A 17977-nucleotide genomic window follows, 5' to 3' on the forward strand; every position below is an offset into this window, starting at 1 on the left:
TCAAATCTACTACACGTGATGCCTTGTTTTTGTCCCCAGTGTGCTCATAACTCAGACGGTGACATTTTGATGGGTCCTCGCAAATGGGACATCGGAAATTAATGTTAAAAATTAATTTTGGAGTTAATAGGCTGGGGTCTGTTCCATCAAACGTCTTGCTGGAAGACAGCAGACACTTCAAAAGAATTTGGAAAAAATAACAAAATTTGAAATGAAAGCTGGATTAGAATCATAATTATCAGAGGTTTTTGGGTTTCATGGTCGGTGAGAAAGTGAATTAAAGGGTTAGAATATAGCTCCAATAAAAAGGCAATTCGGGTTATTCAAAAGAAAGAAAACATCAACAGATTATGATGCACATGAATCAGATCCCAGTGTTCAAAATTGAGCATTTAGAGTTTAATTAATAAATGTCCCTCTGGACGGAAAGACTGTGATGAAAATGTAGAGGTTTACCAGTGAGGTAATCCAGATTCTCCAACAGCTTCTTCTCTCTGGTGAAGTCCAGGGCGAAGGTGTCGAAGGTATCGGTGAGGTGTATCTCAGGGATCAGCACTTGGGTCGATGCAGTTGCCATGGAAACCCTAGGTCACAGAAACAGGTTTTCATATTACAGTATATGATAATTAGATTAATTAGATTAAGTAAACAACTAGTAAACATACACCTGCCCTTTTAATGTTTCAATCTACAGAGATACTTCCACTATTTCTACATTTTAAAGTATGGACCACTTAAAATAGGCTAAAAACCGTACTTTAAAAGTTTAGTTATAATTATATATATAATATATTATGTAATTTAAGTGTTTATTATTGCCTTTGTAAATAAAAAAGGGACATTGCTTTACTGCAAGATGTAGAAACAAGGAATTTTAGCATTTGCACTTCATCAGATTTGCATAGATATGCAGCATTAACAAACCCCTTAACAGTTACTAAATTAAAAAATACTGAGCTCAAATCTGAATAAAATCAGCCTCCTAATTAGTGAGGCTGTGGAGATTAGGTTCTGATTGAAACACTAGTTTTGTTTGAAGGACTAAATGATAATGATTTCTTTTTATACCATTCAGCTTTGTTTCTCCTGAGGATTGACATAACGGACACCAGTTTTTTGTTCTCTATTGCCAAATCAATTAGTCAAAAAGCTTAAGCAGTGAGTGCAATAAGATTAGGCTACATAAAAGATGAAATCTCTCTCTACCTGTCTTTGCTGTAGGGGAAGTCAAGTGCACAAAGTTTCCAAATTGTTTCTCATCATCTCCGTGTGCACTCCTCTGCCCTCTCCTTAAAGCTAGATGTTACTTTGCTAAGCTGAGTGACTCCAGCGTGTGTGGTGAGTGTGTGGGCTGTCTGACCTCTCGTTGATGCTCTTGGCAGTCTGCAGGAAGCGAGCGTGATCGGTCTCTTTCAGCGTTTGATCGGCCTGTGTGATGAGGGCCGAGGACCTCTCGATGCACTGCTGGCAGTTGGAGATCTGTTGGGCTAGCTTCCGAAGCCTTTGTGCCTATAAAAGATGGGAAATACGTGATTGAAAAAGAAGGCCAGTGCTGTTCGGCTGGATCACGTTTTTAAAAAATGCACGAAAATACCCTCACTCAAGTCAAGGTGTTGTAGATCATTAAGGATGAGAACATAATCAGAACTGACGGCAGCAAATGACCCAAAAATTGGACGTTTTATGGATACATGGAGATGGGTGTTAACATTTCAAAGCTGAAACCACTCATACAGAAAAAGGTCAAACCCATTGGCTGACTGATGCAGATAGGCATCTATATCTTCATGTTTTCTTAATTAGTATGAACATCAAAGAATTTTAGCAAAGGGCATGAACACATCCATCATGCTTAGCCAAAGTTACAGGAAGCCAATTTGTTTTGATTTCCCTACTTGTTTCTTGTTCTGTGACTTTGAGTAATTTTCTGTTTAGAAGCTTTAATTTGCTAGCAACTGTGAGGATGAAAGAAGATTCTACTGAACACGTATAAAGACGAAAGACTAGCCGAGAAACCGACAAACGGTTTGACAAAGATGCTGGGATTACACGAGTTAAGCTTCTCCCATGTCACTGCTAACGCTAAGTTTGCTAGGCGTGTTAATGATTCAATTGCACGCAAATCATGGATTTCATTTCCCCAGTTTGCCCCCTCGGTTCCATTCCCTCTCCCTATGAGCAGAGATTTTAAGAGACAGATTGAGGTCAATGGTCGGATTGAGGTCGAAGGACGTTTCATCAGTGGTTTGGCTTGTAAAGAACCACAAACACTGTAATCTCAGTTCGATTCTATTGAAGTTTGCAAAGTTATCGTCATGATTAAAAAAAAAAAAGACAAGAACGTAAAAAAAATAAATAAAAACAGGAATAACAGAAACTTGTTCTTGGTAAAAAAGCTTTTTTAGGGCTATTGATCATGATGTAGCACTCCACCAAATAGCCATTTGTACAAATCTGTTTAAAAATAAAAATAAATCTCTTTGTATCCATCCATATTTCTACCTTCTCTGATGCAATCCTAAAAGCTAAAAACCTACATCACACACTGAAAAAAAGAAAACATGTAGTGAGTTCCAAGTCTCATTAGATACAGCTTAAAAAAAGAAATCATCCGGGTTTAGAGTACAAGTACAAAACTCGCCCTCCCATATGCTGTGGGATCTACTTTTGGCCAGTCAGACTGTTTTCTCCGTCTGTTCGAAATGTGTTGTAGAGTTTGCATTTTAGGCAGCTGAACAGTTTGCCGTCTGTTCAGGATATAAGGATCAGGTCAAGTGGCTGTGAGGAAGTATTGCATTTGACATAAAACAGTAGCCTAGAGTGCTTTCAGTGCATGTGTGTGTTTAAATAGTGATGAATAAATGTGATGGCACCGCCAGTCAATCAACTGTGGCGATTCAAACCTTTGGATGGTGAATGCTCGTCATCCAAATACTGATTTGTACCACACTTGCACATTATATTGAATGCTGAATGAGTGAGGGAGTTGATTTGTTTTTATGTTTACACATACAACTGTGGAATATTACATCTGCAGACAATATCTGCCCCTTGATGATCGTTTATACTTGCTGGAATGGTTCGCTGATGGAAGAAAATATCATTTTTAATGATTAAGGAATGTTGTTATTAGCCTCAAAACATAGCATCAATAAAGAAAGTACATGCTGTTTGTGGTGGAAGAACAAAGTGGGTCCACAGGAGCTTTAAAACAGGCAAAAAAACTTTAGTTTATTCACTGTTTCCCAAACTAAAAAAATCCATAAATCAGAGTCTCTGGCTTTCAGAGGTAAGAAAAAGTGAGTGAATATGAAGCGAAAGGTGAATATAAAAAACAGCAAAGGAAAATAAATGGTGTCTGCGATCACACTCCTCGCCCCTATGAGTGTTCATCTCACCTTCCCCTCCTTGATCTTGCTGCCAATGATCTGCCTCCTCTGCTGAATAATGTCAATCAGGAGATCACACTCGTCCAGCAGCTTGCCCTCCTGGCGGGACGCGTTCACCTGAGGACCAATTCACAGAGAGTATTAGATAAACAACGAGAATGATGGACGGCGGGGATATAGAGGGATATATGTTATAGTGGCTCCGCATCATGTCGACCGCGGGACAGGGTGTCATTTTCATCCATCAGCTGGCCCTCCCGCCTGAAGATGAGACATATTCAACCATTTTGCCTCCCGCTGGCTTGAGTGCTGAGTGACAAGTGAAATAAACAGGGAGGCCTGCGGTAATAAGAGAGCAGACACTCAGAGATCTGCTGAAGAGCTAGACACAAAGAGTAGCCCCAATTCACACGGCAGCCATTTTGAAGTTGGGAAATCGACCGGTTCTTTTTTTACAAGATAAAAATCTGACATTTGGCATTTTACAGATTCCCCACAATCTGGGTTGATATAGGTTTATATATGTTAGACACACGAAGGCACACAGCTGTTATTGAGACTCTTAGGTTAATCTGAAGTCCTTAGTTAAGACCCGGCAACCACTGATTTATGCCGTGATCAGACTACACGGCATGATAACTATGTCGAACTTGGCCGAGAGAGTCGAGATGACTCTCTCAGAAATCACAGAGACCATCTGTCTGTCTGAGTTTTATTGCAACAGTCAGAATTCACATTTGCAAATGGATCTCCAGCTCGCTAGGCTGAGAGACAGCTGCGGTGAAGTTCAGCCGTCGTATTTCTACGTCACAGAGCGTCTCGTCGTCGTCAGAGGCTAACAGTTGTCTTTTAATTAATACACAGTTGGCCTCAATCATAGCTATTTGGGTTTCTGCACCTGCCTCTTATCTGCTGAGAAGATGCCTCTGATCACTTTCTCACCCTTCATATCTGCTCTTGTTTCTTCTTGCTGCTCTCTGATGCATTTGGCCTAGCCTTAACCTGAGAAAACATTCAGTCAGTGGATGATTGTAATTTCCCTCACAAGAGACATGTTAAAAATGTTTTGAACTAAGACCATAATTAACTTGTTGTCTTTCATGAACTGCACTATGTACAAAGATGATTAAGGAAAAGGAGCTGAAGACACACTTCCAGGGTCAGAAATGGAATAACAACCACAACCGTGGCATCATATTGTCAGACTACAGTAGATGAGAGAAGGCTTAACAAATTCTGACATGCTAGTCTTTTCATCAGGGCCTCTTGAGGCTTCCTACACACAGATTTGGTCATCTTCTATATAGATATACTACACTGGATGGTTTTTAGAAGACTAGCATGTTCTTGGTCTAAGTACATGATGAAAAAGACCTTGTAATGCTGTCAAAGTAATGGATATATGTAACCTAGATGTCGAAACCAAACCAAATCATTGTTTGGCCTGCAAATGACAAAACTAATGCATGTTAGATGTGTCCAATTTTTATGTGCAATATTTTAAACTGGCAATAGAAAGAAGGAAAGAGGCATATTGTGTGCATGGAACATCAATAACTATGCCTAGAATTGTTGCCAGCCCACAATATTTACCACTTTATGGCATCCAAACTCTAAGAGCATAAATCCCAGTGCTGTCCTGACTATGTTAAATATATATAAAAGTATATTTCGTATCTGTGGCTGTGGGTTCAGAGATCTGCTTGGCATGAAACCCACTAATGGCAATTACACTTAAGAAAAATTATTTAATTTAGTTGGAAGGTGTTTGGGGAAGTGCAGTTGATGCTGTCGATTAAATCCAGGGCAAAGTGGCATCCAGCTCCATACTCTGAGGGATTTGATTCACTTTGCAGTTGGAACCTTTACAGTCTAAGCAGGCTATAAAAGTTGTTCAAGTCCAATTATAAGACTGCAGGTCCTAGCATAATGTGTAATTCCTCATTGTGGTCATTTCCACACGGTCCTTTCAGCACCTTGTAAAGTGTTTTCTTGCTGCGGCAAAGCGATAGCACAGGGAGCAATGAAAGGGAAGTATGCTGTAAGTGTTGCCAAGCCAACAAAAGATTGCAGAGTTACTCATACACTCTCTCTCACACACACACAAACACCCATGTTGACAGGTGTTTTAATAATGACATCACAGGGACTCATTTGCCTTTCCACCAAAGAGCCAAACAAGGCTGGAAAGGACTTCCTCAATATCCTCAACATACCTTCCTAGACTATATTTATGTGATTTTTTTCCGGGATCATGTTGCCAACAAAAACAATTTGCCACCTGGATTACATCTCAGTGCTTATGTGAGAATCAACCTCTTAGCTCTGCTGTATGGAGAGGCTGTATCTGTCTTTTCAACGGTGCTAATTGGTTTCTTCGACATCACTGTGACGAGTCTGGGTGAGCTTGAGATTTAAAACTGTTTGCGCTGTGAAAAGCTCATACGTATGTTATCTTTTTGTGGCTTTTTGCACGCCAATTAGTATACTTATACAGATCTGAAATCAATGGGGTTTTTTTGGGCACACATAGAAGTTCCGGTGGGTCAGGAATGGTTTCCAACTGATAAACAACAATTAATCTAAAATGGAACTGCAATTAAAGTTTGCAGTGTTGTTTTTTTTTTCTTGGCAAAGATCGGAAAGACTCTGATTCGCTTTCTCTGACATTTCATGACCGTTAACCTTAAGCACTCAGTGTGAATAAACATGACAGATATTGCTCATTTCTGCGGAACAACCGCCCACAAGGCTGCATGAACACACACACAAGTCATCCTCTACAGACACGCTGTGGTCATTCTCTCTCCTTATTTAGTCCAGTGAGAAAATCTGGAGGCATTTTGTAGCCTAAAACACTATAATAGTGTATCTGTGAATAAATGGTTGATACATGGTGAAATAGTAATAGACAGACACACACACATACACACAGTTTGTGACCGGAGTACATCATGTGCCATTTAAAAATGTGGAGCATCTAATGACTGTGGGCAGAGCCCTCTGGAGCATATGATCAGTATGACAGATTGTATCCTGGCAGGGACATTAATTGATTCGTTTAACCACAGAGACACACATACACACATACACACACACAATGACTCAAGCCTTGAGGATATTAGAAACTTTCGGAAAGACACATCCACCAAACTTTCTTGTGACACTGTGCCTGTTTGTACAGCATTATGCCAAAGACATAGAGGTTTTGCTGCTGTGGCTTTTGCTAATAAGACTCTTAAATTAGATTCCCACAGCAAAAACAGTAAGTCTAGTGTTTTCTTCTGCGAGCTGCTTGAAATCATTTTCTTTATTGCATTTTACAAACAAACTAATTGCCTAGAATTATACCTCTAAGACTATTTGTAATTATTTAAAGACACTTGGATACAAACTCACCGTACCATCCCTAAGACACGATGTTGTCCTATTTTTTTTAGCATGCAAGAAGCACCAGAGAGGGCTCCAAATAGTGTGTGGCATTGGATGCTAACAATTACAGCATCTTGACTCCATTAGTCGAGACATGCCAGCTGGAAAAGAATGCTGGGATATGACATAATGTGGGGCAGGATTGTTAAATTGTGGAACCACAGCACAGATAGTGACTCAGAGGAACTGGATGTGAGCTTGCAGTCTTTTACACCACTAGTACCTGAGTAGCTGAGGACTCAATTCATAGATAGGATGTTAAGGACGGATTTGTTTTTTTAAAAAATCCAACAACTCATTGAACTTCTCTTCTAAGTATCCATGATACTATTTTTATACAACATCTAGAGTGTCAAAGACATCAGTATATCTCAGCAGACATCTCCAGAGAAGCTTGGGAATGGATTCATCTGATGTGAAATATTCAGAAAGCTCCATCATAGCATGCCAAGCTTGCCCATACAGTGCTTTTGCCTGTGTGACCCTCTTATTAAGAGCTGTCACATTCACCCCTCTCATGGGTAGCTGTGTGTGCAAAGTCACAACATGCTCCATAACATTCTTTTCACTGATTTTTAAGAGTTTTTTTGGCTCATTATTGTTGCCAAGTTCCATCACTGTGAGCATTTTTTCCGCTCGTGCAATGTGACTCTTCTCACCTAAAGGCAGCGTGCTATCACTGTTCACTCCTCTAGCTATTTTAGGGGTTTAAAGTGTGTGGTGAAACCGTACTGTACATGTAGTTGTGACCATAATGCACTGGGGGAAAAAAATAGGTCAAGCTTTTTTTTTTTTTGCCCTTCGCATGTGCATCATTTATTCATTTCCGACTTTTAAAGTGGAGCGTTGCCTATTTTTGGTCTTTTTGGTGTGTGTAAAATTCCTGCATCATCACAATTGGCACTCCAGCTTAGTTCAGAGAAAACATCTTTGCGTGACGGTGGCACAAAAACATACTGTGCACACAGCACTTTGGCAAAAAAAATAAATAAAAATAAATCTCCTTGATAAAACACAATCCTCTTTCCCTTGCAAGGCCGTGCCAGGCAGGGAAGCTGCTCTCCATTATTTCTAAACTAAGATGTCGCTGCCTTTTAACCCTGTGGCATTGCTTTATTTAAAGCCTCTTAGTGGGTCAGCATAACATGAATGGGCAGGCTAGGCACAGAATTGCCTTCAATAGAGCTAAATACACACAGACATTCATACACCTTGTTATTATTCTAACAATAAACATATTAGACAAAACCAGACGTTGAATAACTGCAAAAACAGTGCAGTGCCTTCAATGTTCATTGTCAGATTCTGCACAAATAAAGCTGTTTGTCAAATTAAAAAAGGTTTTATTTTGGAAATTTTGCTTGATAAATTACTTAAATGAATAATTGTTCATCTAAACTATTGCAAATTAATTTTGAGGTTGTAAATCAACTATTCAATAACTCAACTCATTATTTCAGCTCCAAAATACAATGTTTTCAAATGATATATTGATTTTAATCAGCCTCTATAGTGTTAGTTTAGCTGCTAACCTTTGCTACATGCTAAGCTAAAAGGTCTCAATCTTGACTCATGATACAATTAGCTTAATTTCCTTTTTTGTAATTGCATGTATTAATCTAAACTCATTGTTATTATTGATTCAGTTATTGCAAATAATAGTATGTTAAAAGGGAAAATACCGTTTGTACACATCCATTATCATTACATTTAACAGAGCAGATCAATAGAGTAAATTCTACAATGAAATCTGAACATATATGACATACTGACTAGTCATTGACAATGTGGGCCAGAGTTGACCTGACAGGACCACTGGGACTCACCTCTACATGTTGACAAGTCTGGATCAATTTCCCCATAAGTGACTCCAGCTCGTTGTTCCTCTTAATCAAATTACTCAGGTTGGTATCCAGGGCTTGCTGTAGCAAACACACACACACACACACAAAAAAAGAAGAGATAACAGAGTGAATGAGACATAATGCAAAGAAACAGAAGTGAGTGCAGATCCGTAAATCAAAGGAGGATAAAAATTCAACAGATCGACCCCTTAAGGTTTCTCTTCTTATTCAAGTTGTAAGACAACCTCAGGCGCTACATCACAAAGCAACACAAAAAAAAAAAAAGTTGTAATGCAAGTTGGAAAACATTCTAAAAAGCACAAGATGAGCAAAATGTCTGATCCTTCAGCGCAGGTTCAACAGAACAAGAACAGAAACAGAAGCAATATTTTTCTTCCACTTTTCTTCTTTACAAGCATTCTCAGGAGTCTCATAGTTCTCTCTTTTTAAAAAGAGGTGCGTTTAATATCCACATACCTCTGAGCGCGGGTGATACCCCTCATCCCTGTACTGCCTCCTCATCCTGCCCCGTCCAAGCCTCCGACGGAGGATCCTACACTAGGAGTGGATATGACTGGGACAGCCACTCCACTGAGCACCAAGCCATGCGCAAACCCGGCCAAGCGGCAAATTAGGCATCAAAAGCTTTCCCTATGAGAGCACGCAGCGCTCTCGGCTAACGAACCGGCAAACAGGTGACAGCACGTCAGAGCTCTCCCTTAACGCTCCTCCCCACTTTTTTTTTTTTTTTTTTTTTTACCCCTCCCCCTTTTCCCCTTTTCCTCTTTTGCTGCTTTTCATCCGTCCGGGCATAAGCTGTCTCCTTTACTTCCAAGACTGTCATATTATTGCCAAACCAAGCGTGCTTAAGCCGCTCTGACGCTACGTCTGCACTGTCCTGTTGAAAACTGTTTTCCAGATGAATTTAAACTCAACATTGGTGAAATACTGAGATTTCTCGCACGTCTCAGTAAAAAAAGGTGTGTACTGGAGCCACAAGGCCGGAACAGCAAAATGTCAAAAGGCAGCTTCATCGGGGAAGCGCAGGTTTTCCGAAAGCAAAGGTAAATCCATCGCTGCAGATTGCTAAATTAAGAAAGGCAAGCAGCTAAATATGCTCCATTACAAGCTCAATTCACTTAACCTTTTAACCATGTTTTTCGCAACAGTGTAAACACAGCCAGGTGCTGATGTTGTGCTGAGGATTAAAAAAGGAGTTACCCAGAGGGGATATTGAATGAACAACAGTAAACACAGATAGAGATGGTGGGATTTGTGTGTATGTGCTTGAGGCTTAATGGATGGCCTTAATACGGTGATGACACACAAAAGCGGAAGCGGCATAAAGGCCTACTCCGAGAGAAATATGACGCTGCTGTTGCCATACTATCATCTGGAGAGATAAAAATAAACTAAACCTCTTAAAAGGATGATCATCACAATCACAACAATAAGTCAGCAGCCGCATCACGTGCGGGTTGATATATGCAGCGTAAATGCATACCGCAACGTACAGAGAAAAACATATTCATGAGTATGTGTCTACATACATTATCTTCACTATGTATACAAGCGCATGTGTTGAAATGCATACTTTACATCTCCGCATGCACTCGTGAAATCTTTTTTTTTTTAAATGAAACCTGCTGTCAGTCTCCATAACTATGTGTGTGTGTGTGGTGGATGTATCCTTTTATTTGTGGCTAAATTTTGGACATTATAGGGTTAACTCCCATCTACAGTGTCCAGGTTGCCAACTAGTATGAATCTTCTAGAGCTGAACGACCTGCCTCGGAGGTTGATCACCTGTCAGTCCTCCTGCTTGTTTATCTGCAGTGTCTGCCTGTTTCTCCTTTTCTGCTGCCAGTCCTTGCTGGGTTTTTCCCCCCCCCCCCTCCACCAAAAAAACAAAACAAAAACAAGTTTCTTTGTAAAAATTAATCTCTAATCTGAACCAACTGGGACTAAGCCATGTTGATTTGATGAGTTTATAGATATCCAGTAAACCAATGGATTCAGATTATCTTATCTGTTAAGATGTATGGATGAAAAATCAAATAAATAAAAAATTTTTTACTCCACTGCATATCTTTACTTGAACATTGAGATACATACATTCATACATCATAGGATCCCCATTAATCTACAGTAATGCAGCTGCATGATGAAAATGATCAAACAAATAGAAAGACCGAATTAGAACATAACACAGAGAAAAACAGAATATACTGGAGGCCATGTTAGCAATGTGAAGAGAGATGATTCTCAGCATTAAGATGCTGCTGTTTCTGGCTGCTGTGTGTAAGATGGTCCAAACAGAATTCAGGTTTACTTGAGGGAGGAAGTGTTTTTAATAACTTGCAGGACACAAATTAAATCAATTTTATTCCTTGAAATGTAGGGAAGAAATGAAATTTGTCAATTTGATATGGACAGTTTAGAATGAATCCCAGAGCTATGTTTTGAATTTACTGCATATATACTGCAATATATGATGGAATTATGTAAAACATCTGAATACTTCTTCCATCACTGTGCAAGAACTTTGTAATAAAGTTTTTTCCTCAAAAGGCAGGGTGGCCTGCTGTATTTCTCTGTATAATGACATAGTGGTCAGTCTCTGATCCACGCAGTGACATTCATGGCCACTTGGCAGCAAAGAGAATTCTCCAGAGACTCAACTGTGGGAGTCTGTGAGTGAGATTGCTTGAAATGTAAATATACTTCTAAAAATAAGATTTATTTTCCTAAAGTGCGGTCAGCTGACAGAGTTAGAACCATCTTTTGCAAGTGTTCCTTCCACAGCATCTGCTCTTAATCAAGCTGTTCTCCTGCAGCATGCTCAGATCCTCTTTGAGCTTCGTCTTACAAGAATCCGCTCTGTGAAACTGCGGCGAATTTCGAGTGTTTCATCACCTAATGTCTTCCTGTCAGTTTATTCTTTTTCTTCTTCTTGATATTCTCTACCATCTCTGTGTGAATGAGTAAACCCATTTGTCGTGTACTGTACTTGTGAGCTTGTATGGCTGTGGGTGTATGCTACTGTACTGTATGTGTGAACTAAGTCACCCTGAAGCAGTGCTGATAATCTAAAAGTGTACACACACACACACAGACACACACACACACACTCAAGCACAGAAAGAGACAGGTAGGCAAGTGAACCTGAAACTTCAGAGGAGATACGTCTTCTCAAGATTTACCGGGACACTGAGCAGGATTGTGTTTACAAGAATCCTCAACGAGCTGCCAGAATTTCACCCCATTTGTTTGCTCATATGTGTGTGTGTGTGTGTGTGTGTGTGTGTGTGTGTGTGTGTGTGTGTTTGAGAGAGCAAGAACAGAGAACAAAGGCGTACAGTTGAACAGCAAGAACAGAAATGAAAGAAGAAGCAGGCAGAGAAATCACAGCAGTGGGACAAGAACTGAAAGCTCTCACTATTGGATTCATCATTTATTTGTTTCCATCTTAACACACATCTATACAATATATATATCTATGACTTCTGTATTTGATGGTGGATACCGTTGAGTTTGCTCGACACCCAGTTTTCCTACCAGTAAGCTCCTCTCTAAATTTGAAACAATATATTTGTACGCGTGTCTCTGTGCGTGTTTGTATCCGTCTAAAAGAAAAAAAGAGATGATTCTTGCAGGAAAAAAAGTAGCCCTGACTCAAAAGCAAAGCACAGCAGAGAAAAAAGAAAACACCACAAGGGAAGATCGTTGTACTGGGAAGGACGAGTATGTGTATGTGTGTGTTGTGAGACAAGAAGGCCCCGAGCAAAGAGAACATTCAGTACAGAGGGAAAGAAAGTAGACAGTGAATGTGCACAATACTTTGTAAATTCTCCAGTAATGGCTTTTATCTACCTTAACTGAGAAAAACCAGGTTTGTGTTTGAGACAAGTTTTTATCAGAGACGGTAAAGAAATACAAAGGTGGATCTGTCAGAAGCCTCGCAGCGACCAAAAACTCATGGTGCATTCAGGCACTTCTCATCAGCACGATAAGTCTGAAATACTCACAAAGTTTCCTTCAAACTATCAACAGAGGGTACAACTTCCATTTTTAGCTAGCAGCGTGGCTCTAGGGGTGGCAATGACAGCGCTAATTGGAAAAACTAAGGTAGTAAACATAGTAAAGATTGCCTGGTGGCATTTGATTACAGCAGAATGGATTATCGGACAATAAAGGGCTTTCTCTGTTGCAGTTAGAAGAGCCTTTTCTGACATCTCTGGTCCAAAAATTGTGGAATTTGGAGGATCCAGCTCATGAATTAGCTGAAGAAGATGTCAGATAACGTGAGTCAGATACAGCTTCTCTCTCTCTGTCCCTTCGGTCGCTAACTTCTTGTCTGATGGCTGACATAAATGTGTCTGTGGCTGTTGTGTGAATTTATCTCCTTAACAAGAATGCAGCAGAGATGATATAATGTGTTGTGGGTAGTTTGCTTGTTGAAGTTACAGTGAGCTGTCTGGACTCAGTCATTCATTTGGAATTGATCCAGTTTTTAATTGAGTGGTTGTTCAGTCACCTGTTGATGTTATGTGATTAGTGAATGAGTGTGCAGGAGGTCTGGCTGCTTGTTGTGACAATTTCTTCTGTTGGTTTTTAAGCTGGGTCATATATTGAGTAATAAGCTTCAAGTAATTAGAATAACAAGTGTTAACATATCAGCTTTGTAGACTATATTTTGTATGTGGTGCATATAGATAAGAGTGTGTAAGTCATGTATTTGATACATCCATTAATACTTTCTGATGCAAACCTAATCTTTTAGATCTGTGAATGTTTTTAGTGTTCAATCTTTCTAGTATTCAGAACTGATCTGTACTTGTATCAGATTATCACAACAGAACAATACTATAAATTTGAATTTCACTTTGTTGGTAAAATGACACATTCTGAACCACTCCACGGCTAAAATGAGCACTTCTTTGGTTAGAAACAATATGTATTTAAAGAAGCAGCCTTCTCAACACTCAGGGGTTTTTGTTTTTGAAAGTGAATTGTTTTATTGGCATATAAAATTGTCTCCCACCCCTCCAGTTTCATCGGGTGGGGGACAGTTTTATATGCCATAGTATGATGCGGTATGTTTTAAGATTCCATCTTGGTTTTCCTCCTGTTCTCCCCAATTTTTTGAGTCACCAGCTGCCACCAGTACTGACACACCCTGATCTACACATCTACATCACTGCAGCAATGTGAGAAGTTGAGAACCTGAAATAAAAGGATTTTTGCTGACATAGGGTGCTCTTTAAAGTTGCTCTTTAAGGGAAATTCATGGAAAAATAGTACAGTCTCGCCAACGTGTAATTACCCATTAATACTACATTTCCAAAAATTCATGGCACTGGAGAGTTCAGCAACTAACAAGTCATGGTTGGAATTTAAATGTGGAAATTGTCAACTCAACAGGATGGACTATATTAAGGAAGTAAATAATGAATTATGTGTTTTCAAAATAGAAAATATGAATAAGACAGCTGAAGGTAAATATAAATAAGTAAATATTGCACTTATCAGCAAAGTCATGAATCAAATAGATAATGTCTTGTTTCTGCTCATGTTCTATTGTGATTGTTGGCACTTGACAATTGAAAGTATGTTGCTTCAGCACTAAAAGAAAGCTGATTACAGCTAAATTGATTACTATATAAACACAACAAACATAATTATTTAAAGAGTTAAAGCTGACACACACACACACATACACACACAACAGCTCCAATCTCTTATCCTCAAGGTTCTTTCTCCTCAGACCCAAAGCCAAGGACTTTAAAAGCTATTTCCAGCTGCCTTCTCCGTCAATTTCCTGTGACGGGGGTAATTTTATCTCTGAAAAAGGATGGGTGTTCCCACAATAACCTCCATGGCTCTTATCAGACACACCACCACCACCACCACCACTACTGCTGAAAAAAGGAAGCCATTCCAATCATATGATATTCTTTTTTTTCCTATATGGACTGGAGATATCTCAAATTCCAGCACATCAGGGCAAAAAGTGATATGCATGAAATGGTCCGGAAAATATGACCAAAACAGTTTCAACTTGTCAGACTCCAAAATGAAAGAAGAAAATCATATCTGAGTCGAAAGTGGGGAAAAAGACTGCCTGTAACATCTTAAGTATTTCAAGTTTAACGGTTTAAGTTAGCTGGAAGATGGAGGCTTTGGAGCCTGCTCTGCACCTCCTTTTTTAGGAAGTTACACAAAAGTTTTCAGGCTTTATGAATAAAAAATCAAACGTGTTGTTCAATATGAATATTACATGGCAGCTGGGATGTTTCCTGTGGTGATTAGCTTAGATTGAGACCTCAATTTATCTCCTACCCTGTTTCTGTTGCTTGTACAAAACTCTGTTTTCCACAAAACTGTGCTTCTTGAAAGCCTCAACTCAACACAGTATAGCTTGTAAAAAATTAAGTGTAACATATATTGTGCAATTAATTATTGCTGAGAAATTATTTAAATGATGAAATGGTATATTTTCCTTTGTCTAAAAGCTTAACAAGATTACATTAACCATTGCTTATGTTATATAATCATAAATTGAAGATGAGATTACTGTGTCTGTCAAGATTTGTTTATTTACATAGCGTGTGCATGTTTTTACTTTGCGAGCCATAAAATGCTGCCACGCACAGACAGAAAAAAAAGCTAATTTTTGCTGAAATGAATTAAAGTTAAGTGAAGTGACATGTACAGAATTTAGCTCTCTGCTTTGAAACTGCATCGAGCCTGAGGTTAAGAAGCATTGCTATTATTACATATGCAGCAAAACAAGTCAGTCAATAAGAGAAGTGGTGATATTTTGTATGATGTTTTTTTATATAATAAGCCTTTTATGATGAAATTGAACTGTATGTCTATAACCTAAACAGCTCATATCTCATTAATGAAAGATCTCTTTAAACCAGACAGCATAGTAACCGACTTTATTCACAACTAAAAAAGTAAGTTAAATTTCAAAGATCACTCGCAAAGACAAAGTAAAAACCTGACTTGGCGCATACAGTCTATGGTGTTCAGCTCAGGGCTAACAGGGTTTCACCCTTCGTTTGTATCAAACTCACGTCATGTGCCAGCTGGATGGCGTGAGGGTTATGAGAGCTTAACAGGTGGTCCAATTTTCGCTGCATGTGCAGAAAAAGCATATTTGTTTTCTGTGTGTGAGAAAGGAGGTGCCCGCCTGTGTGTGTGCGTGTGTGTCTTTCTCCAGATTAGTGTAAGGGTAAAGGCTAGAGGGGAGTTTTCTTGTATGTGTGTGAGAGAGACCGAGAGAGTAAGCTTAAAAGTTAATGAGGCAGTTATACAAGCTTTGTTTTCCCATCTGTTCTGTCTACTGCACTTTGAGGATTCTAACTAGTCTTCCAAACTAAATGACTAAATATACCATTTGTCATCGCTGTTCTAAACAACTTGAGCTTTTTCTGACCTGACTGCCCTTTTGGCAGGACGACATCCACGGTTGAAAGAAAAGAAAAACAAAGTTGATGTGAACAGTGTATGACATGTCTGAGTCACATGCTTCTGTACTTCCACTTTGGCTTCTGACATCATAATTCATGTGGGCACTAGAGGACCTTAACTGGTACATGTAGGTCATTCTAGACGTTTGAACACACGACTAATGCTGGAATATTTTTCTTGTTATGTCAATTAATCTCATTCTAAGCTAACAGAAACACAACAATTCTTAGTTTCAGCTGATTATACACAAATGAAAACATGCTTGTGAACATTATATTCCATTTCTGCCAATAGATCCCTCTAAATCTTACACACTGGTCCTTTAAAGCATATAGGGTCAAACAGAGGGTGAATCATATGCATGCTTCATACATGTAGCCTCTCATGCAACCTTTAATGCTGAGATGAATTCTATTTTAAAATACACATGTACTGCACATGTATACAAAACATAGATTCCCAGCATGACATGTCATGCTAATCATAATGCATCTAGGAGGCATTACGGTCATGCATTTGCTTTGCTTACAAGGGCAATTTTTTGCGACCTGTGAGCATGTTAGAGGAGAGAGAGATCTGCTTTTGCTTTGTTATAGCAGGTAATTAGCCTGTATGATAACTGCTGGGTGCGCTGACCTGTGCTATGCTACGTTCTCTCTCCGGATGAATGGAAGGAGAGTGGGGAGGGGAAGGAGAAGCGTGATAATTAGATGATGCACTGACCTGTAGCTTTCCTGCTAATTATTCTTCCTTGCTTAAATTTGCTGAAACATGCAAGACGAGACGGCACAGACACCTGTGTCAACTCTGATGACAAAGACATCGGGTACATTATTGGAGGTTTCAAAAATAAAGGGTGCCAACTAGCAGAGAGCCTATAATAATAGCTGGGACAGTGCATTAGTGGCATCATGCAGATTTGAGATGACCCTGGTGAAATAAAAACCACGTGGGATGTTTTTTCCTGCTTTTTTCTTGAGAAAGAAACAGTGCAGACAGTGAAAATGCAGCTCATAATCACTAATTTTGTTCTTTTTGGTGCGTTCTGGCCTTTAAAAACATTTTGCTATTTAGACACAAATGTTTTAGTTACTAAAGTATCTTGGAATCAGTTCTTGTGACTCAATTTCTTCCATTATATCACTAAAGGCAAGCATCCTCTCTGAGGACGTATTACAAACTACTTCACACTTGAACATGTGTATCAAACCTCTTGTAAAAAGGAAAAACCTGTTCCTCATAGGAGTCACACCATCATGGCATTTCTTTTAAGGAGGTTCGGCGAGGCTGAATAAACACTTTCCCTGGGAGCACGCAGTAGGGTATTGCTGAAAATGTTCCCTGGGTACATGGCGCTTTTGGAAAAGCTAGATGTATTTTCTTGCTCATTGTTCCGTAAGAAAATCTCTAACATGTAACTAGTGTGTGTGTGGGGGGGGGGGATAATCAGCATGGTCAAAAAATGTTGGCCATGTTTTACACTTGAATGGTTTGACCTCAAAAAAACTGCATCTGTTGGACATTTGGGGTTACATAACTGGCATCAAGAGATATAAGGGTTTTTTTAATATTTCCCTAAAACATTGTTTTATACGATTTTTTTTCTTCATATAAATTATTTTATTTCATTCATATATTTGTTTTAATCTACTTGTATCCTCTGGATATTCATGATTCTTTGAGATTCTTTGGTTTGTGTGTTTTTTTTTCCCTTGTAAAACAACTGCACCACTTTTACACATTAAGGTCAATTTATTATATATTTATGAGTACTACTCAGCCGGTGCAAACTGTTGTATAATGTTAAGTTTGAGAAAATAACCCTGATGA

General features: G+C 39.1%; 1 protein-coding gene and 1 long non-coding RNA gene across 4 annotated transcripts in view; one reads left to right on the forward strand and one right to left on the reverse strand.

The window, feature by feature from the left end:
* The window catches only part of LOC137177397 (uncharacterized), a 212021-nt gene that overhangs the window by 141986 nt on the left and 52058 nt on the right, over window positions 1-17977 (forward strand). The window lies entirely within an intron of this gene.
* The window catches only part of LOC137177394 (E3 ubiquitin-protein ligase Midline-1-like), a 58401-nt gene that overhangs the window by 7688 nt on the left and 32736 nt on the right, over window positions 1-17977 (reverse strand). For both annotated transcript variants that reach the window (XM_067583694.1, XM_067583693.1), the window contains exons 3-6: window positions 8648-8743; window positions 3399-3506; window positions 1361-1509; window positions 457-584 (exon numbers count right to left, since the gene is read on the reverse strand). In XM_067583694.1, coding sequence (XP_067439795.1) covers window positions 457-584; window positions 1361-1509; window positions 3399-3506; window positions 8648-8743 — 481 coding nt within the window. The remainder of the gene's footprint in view (window positions 1-456; window positions 585-1360; window positions 1510-3398; window positions 3507-8647; window positions 8744-17977) is intronic.

Source organism: Thunnus thynnus, chromosome 24, assembly GCF_963924715.1.
Source record: "Thunnus thynnus chromosome 24, fThuThy2.1, whole genome shotgun sequence".
NCBI classification, from domain to species: Eukaryota; Metazoa; Chordata; class Actinopteri; order Scombriformes; family Scombridae; genus Thunnus; species Thunnus thynnus.